Source organism: Drosophila elegans, unplaced genomic scaffold (assembly GCF_018152505.1).
Source record: "Drosophila elegans isolate 14027-0461.03 unplaced genomic scaffold, ASM1815250v1 contig_208, whole genome shotgun sequence".
Taxonomy (NCBI): Eukaryota; Metazoa; Arthropoda; class Insecta; order Diptera; family Drosophilidae; genus Drosophila; species Drosophila elegans.
The window spans coordinates 15107492-15130784 of NW_024545578.1; the positions used below are offsets into that span (position 1 = coordinate 15107492).

Below are 23293 nucleotides of genomic sequence, written 5' to 3' on the forward strand. Positions count from 1 at the left end.
GAAACAAGTGTAGACTAGTTCTTCTCGTCGCGAGTATTCAAAACTTGCCGTTTATTTAGTTTCTCATTTCATATTAGTTATACATCGTAGTGTAGTTGGGTATAGACATTGCTGGTCATAGTAATTGGTAAAGTCTGAGAGTTGTTGGCCCGTCCTCGACCTCCTCCCGGCCACATCCCCGTCCCATCCGCCAAGACCTGGGCACTGAGTCCGCGGCTGCACGTCCGACGGGCAAAGGCATCCTCATATTATTACCCGGGGTCAGCGGGCCGACTAAAATGCCGATCTTGAGCGGATGGGTGGGGGCTTAATCGGGGGCGATCCAGACGAGCTCGTTGATTTTTATATCCTTGAATGGCATTTTTGGGAACTCACAGATATGTTTCGTCTCTAGTATAACTAACTTAGCGGGGGTCATTGACGGTTTTTTTATAATTTGCAGTTTAACAATGTCAAAGTAAATATATATATATATATGTGCATATAGTATAGATATAAGCAAAAAGCATGCAAACTCAAACAGTAAACATCGAGAATCCTGCGACGACTGCTCCAAAGAATAAGTGATTGCTCTCCAGGAGGCCATCATGTCTTAATTTAGCGGATGACTCCGAACGGATTCCTCGCAGGATCTGCGATTAAATAGAATATGCTCACAATAAATAGATTAGTAGTGCTCTTACATCTAAGACAAGGTTCAATCTCGTTATCAGTTTCCGTCTTGGGTCGCATCGTATCCATTTCATTTCATTTGCTAGTTAACAATGTTTAACAATCATCTTAAAATCTAACGCTATATGGTTTATTATTCAATTGTGCTCTACTATCTTAGCCATACTATATGCACATGCTCCAAATATGTGTATATAGTATGGTTACATAGAGAATATCGTTGTCCATCGCCCCGTTTGGGCATATGGATCAGGGTTCCACAACCACGACGAGTCATCATCCGTATCCATCCGCAATGGGTGCCTTCTGTTCGAGAGATCAGCAAGCATCCATTGTTTGGACACTACCGAAGATGACTCATGGCCATGGAGTCACACCTGCTGTAGTATTGTAGCATTCACCTATCATGGGTTCGTTTCGTAACATATGTGTATGTTATATGGCGTCGTTAGTGGTCATCTAAGATTAGTATAACAATTGTATATATCCTATATGTATATAGAGTTTGGTTCGTTAGTGTTTCGTTTTAGTAACATATACATGATCGTTTTCAGTATTATTATGAAGTGGGTTCCATTTGATTTTTCTGCTGTTGTTATTTGTGCATGTTGTTGATTTCCTTTCCAGCTTTCCAGCTTAGCCGAAAATGTGCTGGGTGCCGGGTGGCACCTTGTAGCTCGGATAGCCATTGTTCAACTGGTGCTTGGCAAAGAAGGGTGTGTAGTCCTATGGAATAAATCGTATATGAATATCGGATTACCCTCGGATCTCAAGAGACCACTGCCTACCCGGTTAACTCTCCTGGGACGGCAGACGGGGCCCAACGCCAACTGGCGACGTTCCTCGTTCTCGCGAGCCGCGGCCTCCTTGTACTCCGGTGGTGGCCATTTCAAATCTCCGCGCAATTTGCTGCCTCCTGAAAAGGTTACAAATCCATTTATAAGAATACTATTTTTGTAAACCTATATCTTTGGCATAAAAACATTAATCTTTTCTTCTTTTTTTTATAATCTTCCTCAAGGATCTCATATATAAACAAGTTATCATATCTTATATATTTTATAGAGAACAAGTAATGTTTCAAAGCAATGATCTTATACCATACCCAACTATCTTGTCAAGAAAAGAAATTTTGAAAAAATTGCATCTTTAAAGAAACTTTAACCTTGATTTTAAACTCGTTTAGAAATAGGTTGGACAAAATTCCTATGGCTCCTGGGTCTTAAAAAAATTTTGTTTTGAAAACTATTTCATTTCATACAGTGTATTTTATTGGGAATAAAAGAAATATGATCATACTACTGAAACAACATTTTTGGATGAAATTTATTATACATAGATTTAAGAAAGGTTATGTTAAATTTTGTATTACAAAATAAACCTAAAAAAAGCTCTAAAACTGACGCATCATTAAGAAAAAAAAAACTGTGCTTGCTATAGTATCTTTTACCATAAGTTTCAACTTTTAATGTTTCTATAAGAATCCGTTTTAGTTAGACTTTGAGTGTTTAAAATATGTTTATTAATTTTTTGGTTATTTAATTTTTTGCAATGAGTGACAGAAAATTGTTGGGTACAACTTCCGTATAAGCTGAGCTTTTCTCGCTTGATCAATTTAATAAATGCAGCCCCTAAAACTCTTTAATATTTATGAAACAAATTCAAATTTCGTAGTTTTTTTGATTATTAAACTAAATATTAATTGATTTAAATGAATAATTTAAAAGTAATGAGTACTTACCCTGATAGCTGACGGCGGCAGGCTGCGAAGTGTAGACTGGCGCAGGCTGCTGGCTGACTGGAGCCTCCTTGCGCAGGGTGATGATCCCAGGACTGGCACCCCGGTAGCTGTTATCCTGGCCAGCGAAGGATCCAGGATGCTGCTGCTGCTGCTGTTGCTGCTGCTGGAGCAGATCGGTCTGATCCTGCGAGTAGGGCAGCTGGGGCTGCGAATAAGAATTGTATGGGGTTTGAGCAAAGGTCGAGCCACCGTTTTGCTGTGGGTAATAGGATGGCTGCTGCTGTTGCTGCTGCTGCTGTTGCGGCTGCTGCTGGTACGGTGAAGTCTGGTACGATGGCTGCTGCTGCTGTTGGTTCCACTGTGGTGGCTGATAGGGAGCCTGAGCCTGAGACTGAGGCTGATATTGCTGCTGTGGCACCTGCTGATGTTGCTGCTGCTGTTGCCACGGTGCTGCAGGTTGCTGCGGTTGCTGTTGCTGCTGTTGCCACGGTGTTGCAGGTTGCTGCTGCTGCTGGCCATCGTAAGACGGAGCACCGTACTGCTGCTGCTGCTATTCGACCGGTGGTGCAGTGGTGCATTGGTGGTGTTTCGGTGGTGCCAACATGCATGTTTGACATGGGTTTCGATCACAAGTTATGGTATGGTGGTGTTTTATTGGTTGGGAGGTGCATACAACACATTCACAGTGGATGTAGATAGACAGATAGAATATGTTGGAGATAGAGATAGACAGTAGATCTTAGTTAGAGGTGGGAGGCTTAGTTTTGAGTTAGGTATTGGGTAAGTTTTATGCGCAGTTTACAGCTGAAAGTCGCAGAGAAAGAAGCAAAGCTACAGGTTATTTGGCATTTTGCATATAAACAGCAATTAGTAAAGATTTTTGCATGCAAAAGCGAGTGAGTACAAAGTAGGATAGATATAATACTGAACTTTATAAAAATACTATAATTAAAATTGTAATACAAATAATAAAGACCCATTTAAAAGCTTGCACATTTAGGAAATAATAAAAAAATATATTTTGGAACAATCCCAAACTCTAAATCTTCTCTGCATTTGATTAAAAATTCGCCAACGATTTTTAAAGACACAAAAAAGGTTTTAAAAGTTTTTTTTCTTTAATTTTATAGCTGCATATGTAAACAAAAGGTAGGTTTTCAAAATTGTAATATTTGTATATGTAGTCGAACTCTTAATATCCCACACATATTTAAAAAAATTTACTTGAAGTTAGATGGTCTTTCTTTTTGGATAAGAAAATTTAAACAAAAGAGTAAAATATTTAAGAAAAGTTTAAGATTTAGTTAAGTAAACAGTAAGAGCTTAGACAGAGTCTTAGATACGAGTACAACTAATATGAAAGTTGAAACGAGAATGTAATATAGTTTTTTTAGTAAATGTAACAAATGAAAATTAATAGGTGTCTAGAAAAATGGTTTAGTAAGTGCCAACATAGGGATTTAAAGGCATTCCGGAGATAGATGTTAAGGTAAGAGTAATATATTGTATATATAGGAAATGTGAGAGATAAGAGTGAGTTTTTAAAAAGAAAGTTTAGTAAGTGTCTACGAAAGAAGGCAGGAAAGCGTCTAAGAGGAGATCAACGATGGCAGGAGACAGAGACGATCACAGCCGCCGTGCCGTGCAAGATGTAGCATCGCTTTGCTTAGCCAAAAGCCGGGATCCAATCCGACCAAGACATGGGTACCTGGGGCTGCTGATGGTATCCCTGGAACGGAGGATGTGCTCCTCCGGCGGCGGTATAGTCGCTGCGCGACTTGGGCAGCGGTGCACCGATGTGCTTCCAGCCACCGCCCACATTGTTGCCGGCCTGCAGCGATTCCTGCGGATAGTTGGACTGGTAGTTGGGCTGGTAGTTGGACTGAGCTGGAGATGGAGCTGGGACCGGGGCGGGTTCCCTCGAGCGTTGCCGATTGAACTGGGCCTGTGTGTACTGCACAGGTTGCTGCTCTTCCTGCTGTGGGTAACTATCTGGGAAGTGGGTGGCATTCGCTATGGCAGTGGCCGTGGCTTGTGGTGTTGATGGTGGGTTGTACACATTTTGCGGTGGTTGGGCGGTGCGTGGCTGGACGTTGTTATAAATGGGACCCTGCAAGTTGTCAGTGCGGTTAGGTGGGGGTGATGTCTGTTGTGTGCTGGTGGGGGGTGGTGGGGGGTGGTGTTCCAAATGCTATGTACATGGCTTTATGCCTCACCGGATGAGATACAAATTGTGGCAGTGGCGGATACAATTATATTTACACTCGACGTACACGAAACATGACTATATAGTATGTACAATTCATCGGTTTTCAAAGGGTCAGGGCCAGAGGGTTGGTGGATATGCCTTACCTGTGGTGGGGCAGCAGCAGGTGAGGGGGCGTGGGCCTGCGGATAGTAGCCTCCGGCTCCCGGGGCTGGACTTTGGGTTTGCGGCTGGGGGGTGAACTCCCGGATGATCCGCTCCTCCGAGGCCGGTGGCCAGGCCACACGCTTATAGCCTACATTTAACAAAGAAAGAGAGAGAGAGAGAGAGAGGTAACGAATAAATACTTGGAATTCTTTTTTACGACTAATGCTGAATGCAGCTGCCGTGCGAAAACATTCAACAAAATGCGGCCAAAACGTGGGCGTCACTATAACCTTGGGTGCATTGGTGCTGCATTTGCCCAGTGCAAGCGAAACAATTTGAAAATGATTTAAGCCAATTAAAATTATAGCCATCGCAATGGCAATGTGCGAACAGTGAACAAAGGAGGCGAAGGCAAAGACGAGGGCGTGGCTGATTCTGCAAATCATACACGGCTGTCATTGCGTCTAAATTTAGCCGATGAGAACGAGACGAAAGCTAAGAATTTGACATTACTCATGGGGTGATGAGGATGTCGTCGTCGTCGTCGTCGTCGTCGACGTTCTACGTGCACCGCAGCAACATGTTGCTGCTGCACCAGCAACATAGTGCCTCGAATCTTATTCAATTTTGATATATTGCAAGATGGATATGGACATGGATATGGATATGGATAAGGGTATGCTGTCAAGTGTGAAAATTGTGTTTACCCTCCAGATTTTTGTAGTTTGCGTTGATGATATTCCACTGAGCGACCATGGTTATATATTTGCTCTCTCGACTCGTTAAGTATCTCTATCTATCTATCTATCTATCTATTTAGCTATCTATTTAGCTATCTGGCCGATCGGGCCTTTGCGTAAGAATAAAAATATTCTCGTATAGATATCAAAAATAACAAATACACGTATATAGCAAGATGTATATGTTTGTTTTTTTGCGGCTATTTTTTGACTTGTCCGCTCGCAGAAAGTCGAGAAGAGCTGCGTTATATAACCCCGAGGTTCAATCAATCGATTTCGATATTTGGAGAGACTTCTTCTGATGGGAACACCACGGTATTTCGAATTTCGAATTTCGATTTCTCTAATTTTTAAGCTCGATGGCAAATTTGTGCGCGCGCGTTTCGTTTATCCTTCGGTTTGATGTCGTTGAAAAATCAGAAAAAAAATGATATTCGGATAGCACGTCGTTAAGTTTTTTCTTTTGTTTCTAAGTTCGATTCAATTCAATTTGATTTGATTCGATTCGATTTGATTCGCGTGCGTTTACCCAATTTAATTTCTATTTTCTATTATAGCTATTCGCTATTTCTATTTGCTAATTCGTTGATCGTTCGCGCTGCGATATGTTTGCCTTCGATGTATGCTACTAAGTGAGGAGCCAGAGAAATGCAGAGGAAATTATTGTTAGCCAGCGATGCCAAGATGTAGAAACATTGGCACTCGTGTGGGTTCCACAACCCACACACTCGTCGTCCGACTTTTTCGTATCCGCGAGATGCGCGAAAGTAAAGACTTCTCTTTTTTTTTTTGTTTTGTGGGAGAGATTGGCTGAGTGGTTGGGTGGGTGAGTGGGTGAGAGATTGTCGGCATCGAGGCTATCTGCTAAGTATGCTGATGCTGATCTTGGCCTGGGCTCCTCCATGTCCCCATATCCCCCTCCTGGGAGGTAGCCAACTCCCGGCATTGTTTACACCTTCGATTTTTGTGATTTGTGGGCCCCACCTTGAAATGCTGATCATCGTGCCCACTCCCTCACTCGCGGCAGCCAAACTGAAGGTGTCTATATATCCTCTATATATATATATATTCACACATATATATAGAAATCGCAAAGATACAGTCAGAGATATTCGCATATTTGCGGTTCTTTGCCCAGATTCTAGATGCGATGGGTGTGTTGCTGGTGTTTATTGTTATGGCGATTTGTTATGATCAAGTGGGCGCACCCCCATCCATCTTGCGGATATAGTCGTCTGATCCCAGCCAACTAGCTAACTAACTATCTGCCATCTATCATCTATTATCTATCTTGTGGCCTCTGCAGATATAATTTGTGACTCAAAGGCAACGAATGGCAGCGGTGGCTAAATTTAAACGGCTGTCATCTTGGGCGAACTAAAACAAATCTGTTTTTAAACGTATTTACACAGGTGTACCGCCAAAGTTGGCTCATTAAAATTATTAGCAAGCTTGTAACTCATATGTCTGCTTTATAGCCACCGAATATCGCATACCCATGTGTACTAAATAAGCAATTATTTGATATAATAAGAATGGATTGCTCGTTAGCCACGCAAAAAATTCGTTTTGATGTCCGCCAAACGTCACAGATAAATACAAAAAAATTTTAGTTTACATTATCTAGTTGGCCCACAAATTTGTGCATGCTCTAGACAATTAATTTTTATTTTTGCTTTAAAATAAATTCTCTAGAAATACATTGGGAACCAACCCCATGCCACAAATAAAACTAATTGTCAAAGGATAATGGAAAATGAATAAATGACTATTCGAACATAGGAGATAAGCTCTCGTTGTCTGGCACAAAATCTTTATAATGTCTGTGACATAAGTCTGCGAAAAAAGTCTGAGCAATATAATTCTAAAATAGAAGCATATAATCTATCTATAAAGCAAATAAGATAAATGGATGTGAAATGGAATGTTTAGGTAGAACTAATATAGCCCGAAATAAGAGTTATAGAAATGAATGATACTACTTTCATTTTTTTCAAATACAAGATATTCACTATACTATTAATGGGAAAAAATATAATATATTTATCCTGGCAGCTTAAGACCCTAATATCTAGCGTATAAGAATAATCCTCATGTGAGTCAAAATCGTTTGAGTCACACCACGAATATTTGGATCTAGACATTGAGGAACATGACGAGGAACACTTTGAAGGACACAGACATTTGGGGGATACACAAATCGGTGGGCTTTCCACGCACCTTCAATGCCCAGATATGGGCGTGGCGATACATTGTCGAAGGATCGATTGACGTTGAAATCCCGCTGCACCTCGTCAAAGGAGGCCAGGGATCTGAACTTATGCTTGTCCGCCGACTCGAGCGTTGGGAACTCGAAGGGCGGGGGCTGGGCTGCGGAACGAGGCGTGGCCGGGGGCGTGGCAGCCAGCATTGAGGAGGATGCCGACATGCTTTGCTGCAGTGGCTCGGTGGCGGTCTTCACCAGCAGTCCAATGTTGTGGCCCTCCAGCTGCGGCACATGCGAGAATTTCGCTGGCAGATTGACTGGCGATGGTGTGGTGGCCTTGGTCTGGACGGGATTCAGGCCATACGGTGAGCTGGAACGCTGAGGAGCCTCGATGAGGGGAGCGGGATACTTGCGGGAGGGCAGCGGACTGGGCGAACGACTCCTTTGCCAGATGACCTCCGTTTCCGGCTGCTGGAGGCATAGCTGCGAAGGTGGAGGAGGCGGCGGCGGCGAGGGTGGCGGAGAATCTGTAGCCGGCGTGGTCACAATTTCCACAAAACTACGCTGACGTAGGAGCTTCTCGGGTGGCGTTTTCTCTCTGACCGACTGGGCATCCTCCCAGGAGATCTGGCGCGATATATAGGGACTCCTGATCTCATAGGTGGCCTTGTAGTTACGCAGCGGTTCGTTCTGCAGATTGGCAATGCGCCACTGGTCGGCCTTGTTGAGTTTGGCCCAATTATTCGGCGAGCAGCGCATCTCATCACAGCAGGGGCAGTAGTTGGAGGAGATGGCCTCATGATCGCAGGTTGCATCCTCATCTGTTCTGCTTGCACTTACATCCAACTCCTTTTTGGACTCTTTTTTGGCTAGTTGTTCTGCAGTTGAATCCTGTTTCCTATCCTTTATTACCAGTTTAGGTACCACTTTATTTTCCTCTTCTTTTAAATCAACCTTTTTATCTTCTTGTGGTGCGGGCTTTTTATTTTTATTTTTTTCCAGTTGCTCCTCTATGGCTTTTCTTAACTCCGTTTTGGCCGGGACCTCTTTGGACACCTGCTCCTCCTTCCACTCGTCGAACTCCTTTTTGGCCAACTGCTCGTAGTTGGCAATTACATCCGATACGTGTCTGTATTCCAAGTCCTCGTTATCGTTCTCGTTCTCATTCTCGGTTTCGTCCTCATCCTTGATGACTACGTGTTCCGCTTCAATGACAGCTGGCGTTGTCCGGAGCTCTACGTGCATGGGTTCCGGTTTTTGCTCCAGGGCCACTGCAATCTTGTGCAGATCCTCCAGTGCCCGCTCCACAATGGGCACGTTTTCGGTGAGGGCCTCCTCCGCCACCTCCTCTTCTTCTTCGGCGGCGGTCTCCTCCCGAATCTCCTTCGACAGACGGGTGGGCAAACCCGCTGCCCGAGTGTATATCTGGCGGAGTATGGCCTGCAGTGGACTCTCCACGGCCAAAATGGGTGACTGGCGATGGGCGAAGATGTCCCAGGAATCGTTGCTGCCCGAACTAATGGGTCTAATGACGGGCAATGCCGTTTGTGCTGGTGCTGGTGGCGGAGGTGGAGGAGGTGGAGGAGGAGGAGGAGTTGGTGGCGCTGGCGTGGGAGTGGCTACAGGTGTGGTTTGGGCACTCCTCTGCAGCGCCTGCTTGGCATTCTCCATGTAAGCATCGATCTGGAGCAGATGCTCTGCAATGGATTGCTGTATGTGGGCATATTTGGCCTCCAACTGGGCAATCTCCACATGGGCCTCGTGCTGCTTCTCCTTCTCCTTCGCCTTTTCCCGTTCCGTTTCCAGTTTGTAAAAGCCACCCTGTCTTCTCGCCTGCTTATCCTTCAGCTGCGAATCCTGGCCAGACTTGGAACGCATCACTGGTGGTGACGGCGGCGGTGGCAAAGGTGGCGGCTGTGGAATCGGAGTGGTTGGTGTACTGCTGCTCGCCTGCCGCTGCAGCAACTTGATCCCACCGGTGGCACTCACATAGGTGGGACTCTCCTCCGGCCGCTGGTGCTGCTCCATCTCCTGGTGATCCTGCAGATACGAGCAGGCGTCGTCGTAGATCTGCTGGGCACTCTTGAGCTTGAGCGGATCGAGCGTCGAGGCCTCCACGCGAACGGGCACAATGCGAGTGTTTGGGGCCAAATGCGGCTGCGGCCGTCCACTGCTCCCGTTTGTGGCAAAAGCCAGAGCCATCTGCTGCTGCTGCTTAACTGCCAGGTTGTCAATTACCCTTTGGCCCGCTGTCATCGCTTGATTGGGCTCGAGAGCGGCGGCAGCTGCTGGTGTCGCTTTCGGTGACGGTGACGGTGTCGCTGGCAGCGGCAAGGCCTCCAAGTCAAACTCTTGGCCAGAGACTGGCTCCTCCTCGCTGTCGCCGTCGTGGCCATAGGAGATCTTCACCTCGGTGGCCAGTTTGATGCATCGGCGCTGCACCTTTGGCTTCGAGGTTCGCGGCTTGGGTGGCGGCAGTTCTTCCGGAGCACCCACTGTCCGCTTGCGGGATCGTCCGCGTTCCAGGGAGTAGGCCTGCCTCTTGTACCTGGGCCGATATGGTGTCACCGGCAAAGTGGGCAATGTGGGTGTGGTGGGCCGCTTGTGGGCCAACTGCTCGTAGTACTCACAGCGGGGAGCCACCAGACCCAAGTCCACATCGGCTGCCTTGGTCTCCGGGGCGGAGAAGCCCTTCGCGAGTGGAGTTTGATGGTAGAGTTCGTCCAGGCCCACGGACACCCTTTGGGGTGTTCGCGGTCGCTCCTTGGAGCCACCATCCCGCTGCCGCTGCTCTCGCACTTGCTTGGCCGTGGGCTCGACGATCCTGGTGGGACTCTGGAACTTCTCCCTCAGTGCCTCAATACTGGGCGAGGGATGGCCGGCGTTCTGATGACTCTGCTCAGCACTGCTGAGCTGCACAACCACATCCTGCTCGGCGGGGGGCCAACTGTGATCCCGCTTGAGGAGGTGTCGCTTGGTGGCCAGCCGATTGATCTTCAGCACCGTGTCCCGATCGATGGTGATGTCCTGCTGGTGACTGAGGTAGTCCGTCTTGATTTGGTTGAGCAGCTGCTGGTGCAGCGTGTGATGCAGTGCATCCCCCTCGCCACGCTCACGCCGGCGACTCTGTCTTTCAATGGGGTAGAAATCTTTGCGGGACAAGCGCCATAATTTACTTAAATTTATCTGCAAAATAACACGCATATTGGGCACTGGGCACTGGGACTAAAAGTGACTGTTTTGTTGAATGTTTTCACACTGTTTCTTTATGTTCCGGCAACACATAATAAACACGCACGAAGGGGGGAAAACCTAGAAATCAACTATTTCTTACCAGATTTGGCTTGTTGTTCTTCCTCTTCGACGGCGCGCAGAACGGCCGAGTTGGCCAAGTTCAGGGGCTTCGAGATTTGGTCGTCGACTTCAATCCTGTAAAGAGTACAAAGTGATTAAGTACTTATCAAACATCTGTTTACAATGCACACAGTTTGAAAAGCATTTTGAATTTCGCGCTATAAACCGCTTGCTGCACTGCTTTAAATTTGCACTGCTTAGTGGCGCCTCACTGCATTTACATTTGAATAAAGCAACATTTCTCATTAAATAATTGCCGTTACCTCAGTAACGTTTTTGGCTTTTTATTTTTAAAATTTAATTTTTTTTTTAATATTTAATTCTTTTTACTTTTTTATAGGTATTAAAATTATATTAATAATTATAAGCAACTAAAACTTCGTATTTTTCCTTCAAAAATGTCCAAACATAAATTTAAAAGTAAACTATTAGACATATTTATATTTTTTCCATTTAATTTTTAACAGACCATTCCCATATAAAAATGTTGAAAAATCGAACAAGGTTTTCCTAAAAGTACTAACACAAAATTGTTCATATACTTTCAATTAAAGGAGGTGGAGCTATAAATTGAAGTTGGCGTTATTACTTATATATAACACCACCCCCTGAGGTGCGTCCCATTAATCGAAGGGATATGCTAAACCATGGGCATAAATTAATCGCAGCATCCTTCGATGTGCTGACATTGAAAATTAGCAAGCACGCTCCGGCCCACGCTGACCCTAAAAAACTAATCGAATCTGACAGGTGGAAGCTGTGCTGGCGGATATAAAAATGACTGGCGACGGCGGAAAGTTCACCACATCCTGTACAGCATCACATCCAGCAAGACCATGATGTTCCGCTCCGTGATCACACTGCTCCTGCTGCTGATCCCGCTCCTGAAACCCGCACAGGCAGTAAATGTGATTCAGGTTTGCGGACCCGCGTTGACGGAAGTGTTGGCGGCTGTATGCGAGAACGAATACAACTCAATGTTTCAAAAACGAGCTTACCGTAAGTACTTGCGGCGTCATTTCGGTTTTCTGAAAACGGCACGATCTATAACATTTTGACATTTGAAATCTGTGATCCATCATTTGCAGCGGATCTGGGCCTTTTTGGTTATGAGAACAATCTGGTGGATAACGACGATGCCAATGCGGTCGCGGATTTCGAACCCCACCATCCACGGACTAGCTCACTGATGGGCGTGCGGCGCGATTTTCGTGGCATTGTGGACGACTGCTGCTATAGGCCGTGCCCCATCAGGAAGATGAAACTTTACTGCAAAAACAGCAACTAAATGGACTCCAAACCATTGCAAAGATACCTGACATAATGTAACCACGAAAAATTCCGTTCTGTATAATAATAGTATATGCACGCATGTTATGCAAATAAAATTTATTAACGCATTACAAACACGTTTTTGATACTTCTATAAAGAATAACAATATAGGAAATTTCCTTTGTTTAGCATTTATCAATTATTGAAAAAGGGTATATAGTTTCTACATAACTGGATTGGGAATAAGCAAGTAATACGTATTTCATTCATTATTTATGTTGAAGACAATTTCGTTTTTTAAAAAGAATGGTAAAGAAATAAAGTATATTATGTCAAGTGAGACATACATATATTGACATATTAATGTCAAGTGAGAAAGACTAAAGAAATATTTGTTTAAATATATTTAATTATTTAATAACATATTATTCAATAATTTTCAGGGTAGAAAATGTGTATGAATTGCACCATTGTGCAAATGCAGCTTTATACAAATAATATGCTCCTTTGAGTACAAGTAAAAGCGAATTTTGATTTCAGTCGCAGCCAGTTGAGTGGAAATTTCGCACAAACAAAAATATGTTTTACGCTTGCATGGCGATTTTCTTTAAGCTGGCCAAAAAGTTTTCAACTTTAATTTTAATTTGTTTGAAATGTTTTGATGTTTTCAATGCATATTCTTAATCTGCTTTAAATATTTTGCCTTCCTCACAGCTAACAAACAGAAATATTTAAGCTAAGAAAATGTGCCAACTGAGATAAGACCTTAAAGAATTTATGAACAACAAAGTCCGGAGATAATCGCAAAGCTTTAACTTGCTAGGCCTTTTGAAAGCAACGACCACAACTTTAATAAGTTTATTAATTTCGAGCAATTGCAAACAGCTTGCCAACCTCATTAGCCGCAAGCAAATATTTGCTCTATAATAAATAGCAATTCGATTTAATTGAATTTCGTTTGAGGTTTGCTTCCACATTTGCCTAAATATTCATTTAGTGGTGTTGTTCATTAAGTGATGATTAGTGGGACATTTGTAAATTATTTTTCTTTTTTTACAGTTAGTTGTTTAACTGTGCGATATTTCCCTGTGATTCACCGATGGGCAGAAAGTCAAGAGATGCCTCACAACTTTTGGCTAGACGCCTGCCTTTTGTTTGTTGACATTGTTTTAGTTGTTCTTTTTCGGTTCTGTTGCATTAAATCAGTGCATTATCGCTGGCGAGTGACTCATCGACCTGCTGACGTCTTGATTTATTTTAAACTTTTTTACACACACAAAAACTAATGATATATATGTTTTTTATATACTAGTATTTAACCAGTTTAATCACAAAAACAGTCATCATTAATAAATATTTAAAGTAATGGAAGTTGGTTAATAAATATTTATGTGTTAAAAGCCTATGATAAACATTTTGTCTTTCCATTTTTCCTTTTTCACATTATCCGAAATAGTTCAACAAGTTAATGTTTTGAATTTTTTTACACATTGTAGGTATGCTATATTTGTATTTCGTTTATTTATTTCAAAAACTGCACAACCTAAGTTTTTATTGAAACGAAATTCCTGAAGCTCTAAAAACTCCTGGTTCTATATCAAAATTTAATGAGTCTAACTAAACAGCTTTATATACTATAAAAGTGCTTGTTACTTTATGAAAGTGGAAGGGTATCGACTCTTTTTGGTTGCAGATATGTTATATCATGGACAAGAATTTTACGTTTAGGATCCTTAAGATCAAGTTTTGCTTTCTTGTGCACCCTTTTTCTTTTACACACTTGATTAGCGTTATATAAAAAGTATCGCTTCACGTACATTTTATTTTTGAAGTTTAAAGTTGGGCGCAGCCTTGGCTCAGCTGTTTTCAGAAAAGTTACTTCCTAATACGGAAAAACACGTTACGCACACTCACGCGCGTATATGCGATTGAAAGTTTTTAGTTTTCAGTTTTCAGTTTTCGGACTTTGGTAATTAAATTTAAAGACTCCGCCGCCACTGTTGCACACGTTTTGTCGCACGCATAGTCACCGAATAACTGAAAGGCACTTAAAGTTTTTGCTCACCAGAGCAGATCACCATATCTATCTGGCGGATCGGTGAGTTAAGGTGAGGCCGGTTTATTCAAACAACAATTGCGAACAACAATGGCAGAGATAGAGATAGTGTGGTGTTGTTGTGGCGACAGCAACAAAACAGCACCACCACCAGCTACAAATAAATTCAAGTCTAAAGAGCATCGCTGAGATACGCGTTGCGGCGTCGCTGCTTATAAAGCTTTTTGGTAATTACAATTAAACGTCAAAGCATTTAATTGTAGAGGTTGTTTTTGTCCTCAGCGTGTTTTTGTTTTTGAGTATCTGTCTGTGTGTCCGTGTGCCCCAACAAATTGGCAGCAGTTGCAGTAGCAGTTGCAGTAGCAGTTGCAGTCGCAGTCGCAGTCGCTGCCTCAGTCGACGCTGCAGTCGCGCTGCAATGCACAAATGGAGGGGCTTCCCCTTTAAATCCACCACCTACCACCCCGTGGCCGCCCACTAATTAATGTGTTTTGTGCACCTGTTTTGTGGCAGCGGATTTTGTATCTGTCAAAATAGAACGAGAAAAGCAGGAGGCTCTCGGCGGGGGGAGCTTGTATTACCAAAACACTTCCAGTACTATTCAGAAATAAATTGTTTTTTAAGTTGCCTAAATATTTTACATCAATATTATGCTATGATTAATTACATTAATTTCAAAAATCTTATTTAAATATCAAGTTGTGAGACTTTAATTAATTTTTAAGCTAAAATTCTCAGAAATATGTTATTTATTATCGCAACGAACACTAAATCATATCTAACAAATAATCAATGAACCAATTCTGTTTTTGATTCTGTGAATTGGATTTAATAATGGTTAGAGATATGAAATTAAGTGTTCTTTTAATACTCTAATTAAATTTAAAGTCTGATGGATTAACCTTAAAATCTAATTAGCTGAAAAGCTATTTTAAATTTTTACTATAATAACGTATCTAAGTATATTGGCAAAAAATAAATGTTTTTAAATTAGATCTTTACAAAGAAACTAACTTTTTTCTTCGTTATATATTGTTTTTTTTTTATATGACCTTTGTATTTTATTAACTAAAAAAAGTATTTTTCATTTATTTTTAGATTCCAAGCCATTGCAAGGAAAGGGAATAAACAAAGGGCTCTATTTAGCTTTAGATTGACAACAAGGAGTGTGTTTTATTAACGTTAACAATTCCCAAAGAATATTTTATATTTAAAATTATATGTCAAGCAATTAAAGGCATTAATTAAGCTTACTAAGCTTCATACTTTGGCAAATCCATAGACAAATATTTAATTCCCCTCAAAGCTCTGTAAAGTGACTAAGAGTTCAACTGGCAATTACATCGACTAAGCGACTAAGGAAACGCACCTACCCCGCAAAAACCTTCAACAAACGCTCTTCTCCAGCTGGCTGCTTTCATCTATTTTATGAAATTATGCATTTAAATGTATGATAATCATTTCGCTTGGGCACACAGAGGGGCGTTCCTTTTTCCCCATTTTCCATGTCCTATTTTCTTATTTTTTAATTTTGCTCCCTGTTTGTTACTTACCCCTCGCCGCCGAAGGCTTTCAGCTCGCGGTTCAAGGTGGCCTTCACGTTCTCCTGGGAATAGAGGCCCATGGGCGAGTTGAACTGCTTGTGCACCAGCTTCCGTTGTAGGGCGGCCATTTTGTATGTGTGTGTGTGTGTGTGCGTATCCTTTCTGGACTGCTTCTTCCTGCGGACTCAAGTTGCTCCTTTCAAATGTTTAACTTCGGTTCCTCCTTGGCTGACTTTTGTTTGCCTGGAAGCTCGCTTCTGTGTGTGTATGTGCTTGCACTTCTTCGGATGTCTTCGAAAGTTTTTCAAAAAAATATTGTTGATAAAAAATATTTTTTAAAATTTTCTGCTCGACTGAATTCCGCTTATCGGTCTTCTTTTGTTTGTTCTTCTTTGCTGGCGGTAAGTGGGCGATTTGAAAAAAAAAGAATCCTAAGCACTTTCCCCTACTTCAGTTGGACTTAATGTTAATCGTTAATTGTCGGTCGTTGTTCGTTCTGTAATTGAAATGCAAAATAAAACTGAATGAGATAATAAGGTAAGTGGTAACTTAATTCGAACTGGAGTTAAACGGAAGAAGGGAATAATGTCATTAAGTTTCAATGGCAGTCATTAATGATTTTCATAGGCAACAGAAACTTACTAATTAACTAAACACTCAATTAATTTAATCTAGGTGTTTCAAAAACTTTAATTTGGCTTCGTAATCAATATTTACCTGAGGTTAAATACCTATTATTTTAAGCAGCTGACTAAAAAATCTTTTTTAATTATTTGTAAACTTTCAAAAATAAGTTAAGTATTCTCAAAACTCCTAAAGATATTTTCTCATACTTTGTCCTTTTATTTCATAATATACATATTAAAATGTGTATACACATTATTATTACGGAATTTATATATCTATATTTTTAATGGATATTAAATAATGTTATTAAGTACACAAAACAAACGCACTAAAACAGTGCTTAATAACAAAAGTGTAAATATTCAATTGATCACCATAATAAATGCCTAAACATTTAATTTCCTCTTACAAATTGTATTTAAAATGATTTGATTATATTCAATGACGAACAAAAAGCTTTTGTTTAATATTTCTGTTAGCCTTGTATAACATATCACTATTCTCCTTAATGCATATATAAAAATCTAATTATAAACACAAAACAAAAACTGGGAGACTCATAAAAGTTTTCAAACAAGAGCGAAATAATTTCAGAAATATTTCCAGTAGGCACCACAAACACTTCAATGTCAACGCTTTATATATATATGACACTTTAATGTTTAAAATCTTTAGATTCACATGATTTTTATAATTTATGATTCTCTCAATTGCCAGCTGGAATCATTTAAATATTTTTGACTACAGAAATTCGTTTCGATTTTACAGCTGTTGCTAACAAATTACAAACGTGGAATTTAGCGCAATATATGAAAAATAAGCAAAGGCACGTATAGTATTTATTTTTCCAATTTCCTGAGATACTCACTCACTACTGTCACATTTAGAAATGTATCTTAAACTAATTTGAGCACTGCCTGGCTGGGCAAAACAAAAAATATTATATTTTTGTGTGTGCAGACGATTTTGTTGTCTTGCTATTTGTGCGTTGACCTAAAAATAGCCCCCCAAAGACAGCGGCAAAAATATTGAAATGTGCTCAAATTTTTTTTCGCTACACTCATATTTTCCACACACACTCGGGCTCTCTCGATGCCTCTATTTTGAAATTCCCGCCTTGTGTGTCACCTCAAATAAAATTAGCAGCTGTGAGGAAAAGATACCATTATTTTGATTTGCGTCATTTCGAGAAAATGAAAAACGTATGAAAATCACAAGGGGTTGGGATGGCCATTGGTATGGGTAAATGGAAAATGCAATAAAAGATACTTGAAATAATCGTAATGAAGTATATTTGTGTTTGCTCGCTCGCATTTTATGCCTTTTAATTGCAGCTTGTTGCTGCTGGGCGCCTGATGATGCTGCCGTGCTGTTGCTGTTGCTGTTGCAGCTGCCACAGCTGCTGCCCCCTGCAAGCACGCAATATTCTGACTGGGCCAACGGAAGCGGACCAAGAATCGTACAAATTAATCAACATTTAATAAAATATTATGCAAATTGCGCACAAAAGGCAGGAAAGAGCCAGCAGCAACAAGAGCTTGCCACTTGATGTCCCAATTAAAGTTTTACACAAAACTCACACAAACACGAACACCCAACTACCCACACCCTAGCTGGCACACACACACCTCCACACACACACAAAAACAGGTGCGTGCTGCACTCTGTGTACTTAGCACAGGAATTGTAAGGGAATTTGCATTAAAAATTCTCGCAAAAATAATGTTTCAAAAAAAGCACACTCTGAATGAGTGTTGGTGGTGTGGGTGTAGCAGACAAAGCATAACCCCCTACCATATGCCAGCCAGCCCACACATTTGCAGCAATACCCTTCTTCTCAACAATTTACCAGCCCCAGGACATGTTAAACAGAGTTGCAAAGCCAAGAGTTTTCCACTTCATTTGTATTAACAAATTGTTTCGGGCCTCAAAATCGCAGAGGAATAATATGTGTAAAATATACAAATGTTTATTTTAAAAATAATATTTTGCCATAGCAACAGTCAATCAACCAATATGTCAAATGGTTTTGCCTTGGGCTAAATATATAAATCATATTTTCCTGCCAACTATTCAATATATTCAAGGCTTGACAAAAATATTTAAATTATTATGTGGCATTTGTGTAATTCCAGTTTCAAATTTAATTTATTGTTCTAGCTCAACGCCAAGCACCTGACTGTAAAGTAAAATATTTGCTTAAGAAATAAAAGATTAATAAAGCTCTCCTTAAACAAATAAAAGACATATTAAAATATTTATTTCGTTGAATATTAAAGAGTCTGAATAAATATTTGGTGGGCCGACACTTCCTACACTACTAAACTAAAATTTCAAAATTTGTCGAAACTTTATTAAAAGCTATTTCTTATTTTAAATTATATTGATGTGAAGTTACAGGTTTTCCGCCTTAAAATGTTTATTTGTAAAGATAGCAATTAACAAAAATCAAAAATATGACAAAATTTAAAAAATAATGGCATTTTTATTGCAACTCGATTAATACAATCGTGGTTTTAATTTGAAAAGAATTAAACAATTCAAAGTTTGCAGGAATAAAAACTCCATATCTGTATTTATATTTAAAATGATTAAACAAAATATTTGTATAAATTAAAAAATTTGTTTTATATAAGTTGTCATTAGTATTTAAGTATCCAAAAAATATATATTTTTAATTTTTTGTTCACTTGCAGACAAAATTTACTTAACTTAACCTAGCTTAATTTAATTAATCTGCAATCATTCTAATAATATTTCTATACTTTGGCTTATACGTTCAGTTTTCAGGAGCACCGATAAATATTATATTCAACATCGAAAAGTTAAGGTGAGAGTATGACGTCTTTCCCATAACCTAATTAACATTTCTCGCCTGTTCATTTTTCAGTGTCTTTATTTTGGCATCGACATCATTATCGTCGCTGCCATAGTCGTAGCTATAGTCATTGGTTCGACTCCATGGTATGTGTGTGTGTGGGTGTGTGGGTGTAGGTGTGTCTTTGTGAGAGCGCTATATAAACTATAATCGTGGCTAAATGTGTGCGAGTGTGAGCCAGCGTGTGTTGCGCCACACACACACATATGCATTGAAATCAGGTGCAAATATTGTTGGATTTTCGTCGAGGCAAAGCATTTCGCAAATCTGGGTGTCGACGCATCTGTGGATCTCATGGATTCCACACCCGAAATCCCAAAACTGGATGAAAGCTGTTGATTTTGCCTGCCATGTTTTTGCTGATTTAATTATTTAAATTCAGCATTGTGCTACGGTAGCTCTCGTTTTTGTTAAATTGCTTGAATATTTCATTTTGCCTCTACAGAAAAACCAAAATATTAATATAAAAGAGTGCAATATGGGCATCCCGTATGGTAAGTTTGCTGAGCCGGCTAAAGTTATTAGTAATAGAACGATGAATAAAAAATTGTTATTTTGCACGACGCAAGTCGAACAAAGGATATTTTATGAGAATAAAAGCTATATATTTTTATTTCAAGGAATGAAAATAGTTATTTTAATTGCCTTGCACATAACATTTTATGCTTAAAAAAAAATATGAAACAGCTATGGTAAAAGCTGTCTGATTTTATTTTTTTGAGCTGTCATTAAATTTTGTTATTGTCTCTTCGTCAATGAGTCAAGAGTGCTTAGTTGAATTCAAATAGAAAATTTTTTATATGTGAGACCATTTTTTATAATCGTGATAAGTTAAGAACGAAAATGTATCTGAGAAATCAGATAGCTACACTATCGAGAAAAACTAAACAAATGCTGTGTATGAAATTTATCAAATTGTTGAACAGTTAAACAGAAACAGATATCACTATTGTTTAAGTTTGCTTAGAACTTGAAACTATATCAACCATTATTTATGTATATTTCTATATTATCAATTTTGCAATTGGCCTAAAATAGTGGAGTGTGTTTTAGGTTAATTTGATTTCTGTGCAACCCACTTGTTTTTTGACTTAGAATTGGGTGGTGGGCGTTGCAGTTCAGCACACTAATATTCACCATATAAACACACGCACACTGGCTGCCTTAAGTGTAAACACACACACACACACACATGCGTACATTGGGGGGAAAAAGGCATATGCATTTATTTGGCTTAATGTGGGTGCTTACCGTATGTAACAATTTGGCGCTGCTTAATCCAAAAATAACGCCAGCCAATTGCCAAAGTTCGCTCCAGAGTGCTGCCAACTGCCAGCTGACCCCGCCACGCCCCCCTGCTGCACTTTCCTTTCTTGTTGCACTTTTACCGCCCTCCAATAAAAAAGTATGTGGGTGTAGATGGGGGAGGGGGAAGGTGAGGGGGTTTCGAGGAGCGCGAAAGCGAACGCGTCCGCCGAGAACCGGCGTTTTGTAAGCGCACCATCGGCCAACTGAAACTGAAACTGAAAATGAAACAGCAACAGAAGCAACAGAAGCGAGGCAGCGGCAAAACGCTAAACTTTACGCAATGATCGGTGGCGGCGCCTTTTGTTTTTGTTGCTTTTTCATCAGTCTACATTTTCATTTTCACATCTTTGGCACCGCAGCAGCAGAAGTAGCAGAAGCAGCAGCAGCAGCGGACCGCCGGAATGTATCTGTATCCGCGGACGAGCGAGTGCGTGGCTTCAGATACAATCTACCACACTGGTGTCCGAAAAAATGTGCATGGCTATGCGATTTTCATAATGACAATGAAGAGTGGTATATTTCTTGCAACGCCTTCAAAGCTTTATTACAAAACTAACTAAATTACCAACGTTGTATTTTTGCTTTACTATCTAGTGCCTTTCGGTGTGGTGTAAACGTAAGCAATAAAAAGTACAATAACATATAGTCAACCAAAAGGTTTTCCATTTCTAAAAATTGGTGTACAATGAAAAATGAAAATAAAGATGGAAATAACGATATTTTTGAATTAAACAAATTTGGTTAACATAAGTAATAAATGAATGTTGTTAATTCCATCTTTATATTTGTTTTTCTTTGTGCACAATTTGATTCATGTATTTGTTTTCAGAAAGTGTAATTTAAATAACTTTAAAAATATTATATACAAATATGTTAATAATACAAACATAATATTAATATTAGGCTATATAAAAAATGAACAACACACTTTGAGTTGTACGCAAGGAAACCTAGGTTGACAAATCAATAAGAACTAAGTGCAAGTTATTAATTTAAAAAAAAACTTTATTACTCAACATTAAAAATGATAATAAATATATTTCGAATAGATAAATAAATAATGTCAATAAATTGTAGAAAAATGTAAGGCAACAATGTTCGAAGAAAAAATATTGATACATTTGCAGCCAGAAAACAAGAGTTCAATTAATTAAAATGATTTATATGCAAAAGCCGAACCGCTTACGCACTTGCACATATGGATGGGTGACTTTTATTACCTAATTAACAAGAATGATGGCATTAAATTAAAATACATTGAAGAGCATTTGGCAGATTTTCAAAACGAAAACAGAATCACCCACCTTGATGAGCAAAAGCATTGACTTAAATTCAAATTAAAGGCAAAGGGGATTAAAGTGCTCAAGAGTTCAAAAGCAAGGCGATGAGGATGAAAGTCTGTCCAAGACGCCCACAAAGCCAGGGTGATTCATTAAGGCTGCAGGGGGACACCTTTTGCCAACCGCCACTGTTAGTTTTCCACATATTTAGAGCGCATTTTCCCCACCCGCCAGCAAGAACAACAACAAACACAAAAAACACCGAGTAGTTTCAGAAAGAGAGCAGCGGAAAAAAATGAATTATATATAAAAAATATTCGGTCGCCGTCGATGAGCGACAAGATGGAGACAGCGGCAGCGAAAGATGGATAGAAACATAGATACATTTGTATCTATAGATATGTAGATGGTATATGCAGGTCTTATGGCCCGACTATTACAGCACTTTTACTGCCGCGCCCCAACACGTCTCTAATATTCTATTTCTGAGTGTAGTTCTTGTTTTTTTTTTTTTTTAATTTTATTTATTTGATTTTCGTTTTGGCTTTCCACGTCCTCGCCAGCGATGGCAGCCCAACAGCACACACAACATATTTCCCCCGTTTTTCGAGGAGTGATTTTCCCCCACGAAAATAGCAGAAAGAGTCCATAGAGAATTCGACGGGCAAATGGGAATAAATACGCTTAAAATGTCATTTAATTGTTTCACTTGCAGCAAACGTTTTTCAGTATTTTGGTTTTTTCGGTTTATTTCGCTTTTTGGTTTTTGGCTTTTTGGCTCTTTGGTTTTCTCGCGGCTGAAGTTGATTTCATTTGCCAGCCTTTTCGGCTTCACTTTTTAATTGTGCTTTAATTAATTAGCTTTTGTGTGTGCTGGATGCAAATGCACACACGCACACGCACACATATATATATATATATATATCGGTTACTTTTCTTTTAATGCATTTTATTTAATTATTTTTTGATGCCTCGTTTGCGCCAGGGAGTTTTTCATATTTGTTATATTTTTTTATCGGTGGCCGCTATTCGGTGGTGACACATTTTGTGGCATTTATTTTTGGTTTTTGGTGGCGCCTCGCGTGCAGTGCCACAAATTACACTATGCCCACACAAAGCTGCACCTGTCGCTGATGCACTGGCGTACCGTACTCGAATCTCGGACCTCGGATCTCGGATCTCGGAACTGGGAATTCAGAATTCAGAACTCGGAGCTCTCGGCTGGCTGACTGATGTGGTGACCACGTTCGCGACCACGGTG

At 40.3% G+C, this 23293-nt stretch overlaps 1 protein-coding gene across 8 annotated transcripts; it reads right to left on the minus strand.

Moving 5' to 3' along the window:
* Window positions 1–15: 15 nt before the first annotated feature.
* Window positions 16–23293, minus strand: LOC108150218 (mediator of RNA polymerase II transcription subunit 15). 8 transcript variants are annotated; one of them, XM_017278251.2, is made up of 8 exons: window positions 23180–23293; window positions 15949–16230; window positions 11047–11141; window positions 4766–4914; window positions 4122–4523; window positions 2414–2963; window positions 1461–1588; window positions 16–1398 (listed from the first exon to the last, which is right to left on the minus strand). In XM_017278251.2, the coding sequence occupies exons 2-8, from the start codon at window positions 16065–16067 to the stop codon at window positions 1309–1311; spliced, it is 1533 nt and encodes a 510-aa protein (XP_017133740.1). In that variant the 5' UTR covers window positions 16068–16230; window positions 23180–23293; the 3' UTR covers window positions 16–1308. The 8 variants fall into 8 exon arrangements, with proteins under 8 accessions (XP_017133740.1, XP_017133741.1, XP_017133738.1 ...); XM_017278252.2 differs by lacking the exon at window positions 23180–23293 and adding an exon at window positions 20696–20964 and having other exon boundaries at window positions 2414–2960; window positions 15949–16435; XM_017278249.2 differs by lacking the exon at window positions 23180–23293 and adding an exon at window positions 20696–20964 and having other exon boundaries at window positions 15949–16435.

What these genes read in the sequence shown, in the direction of transcription:
- LOC108150218 (XM_017278251.2), bottom strand. Translation starts at nt 16,067, where the DNA reads ATGGCCGCCCTACAACGGAAGCTGGTGCACAAGCAGTTCAACTCGCCC. An exon ending in AAAGCCTTCGGCGGCGAGGG is followed by an intron (nt 11,142 to 15,948) that starts GTAAGTAACAAA and finishes TACTCTTTACAG; the next exon opens with GATTGAAGTCGACGACCAAA. An exon ending in TGCCGCCGTCAGCTATCAGG is followed by an intron (nt 1,589 to 2,413) that starts GTAAGTACTCAT and finishes TAACCTTTTCAG; the next exon opens with GAGGCAGCAAATTGCGCGGA.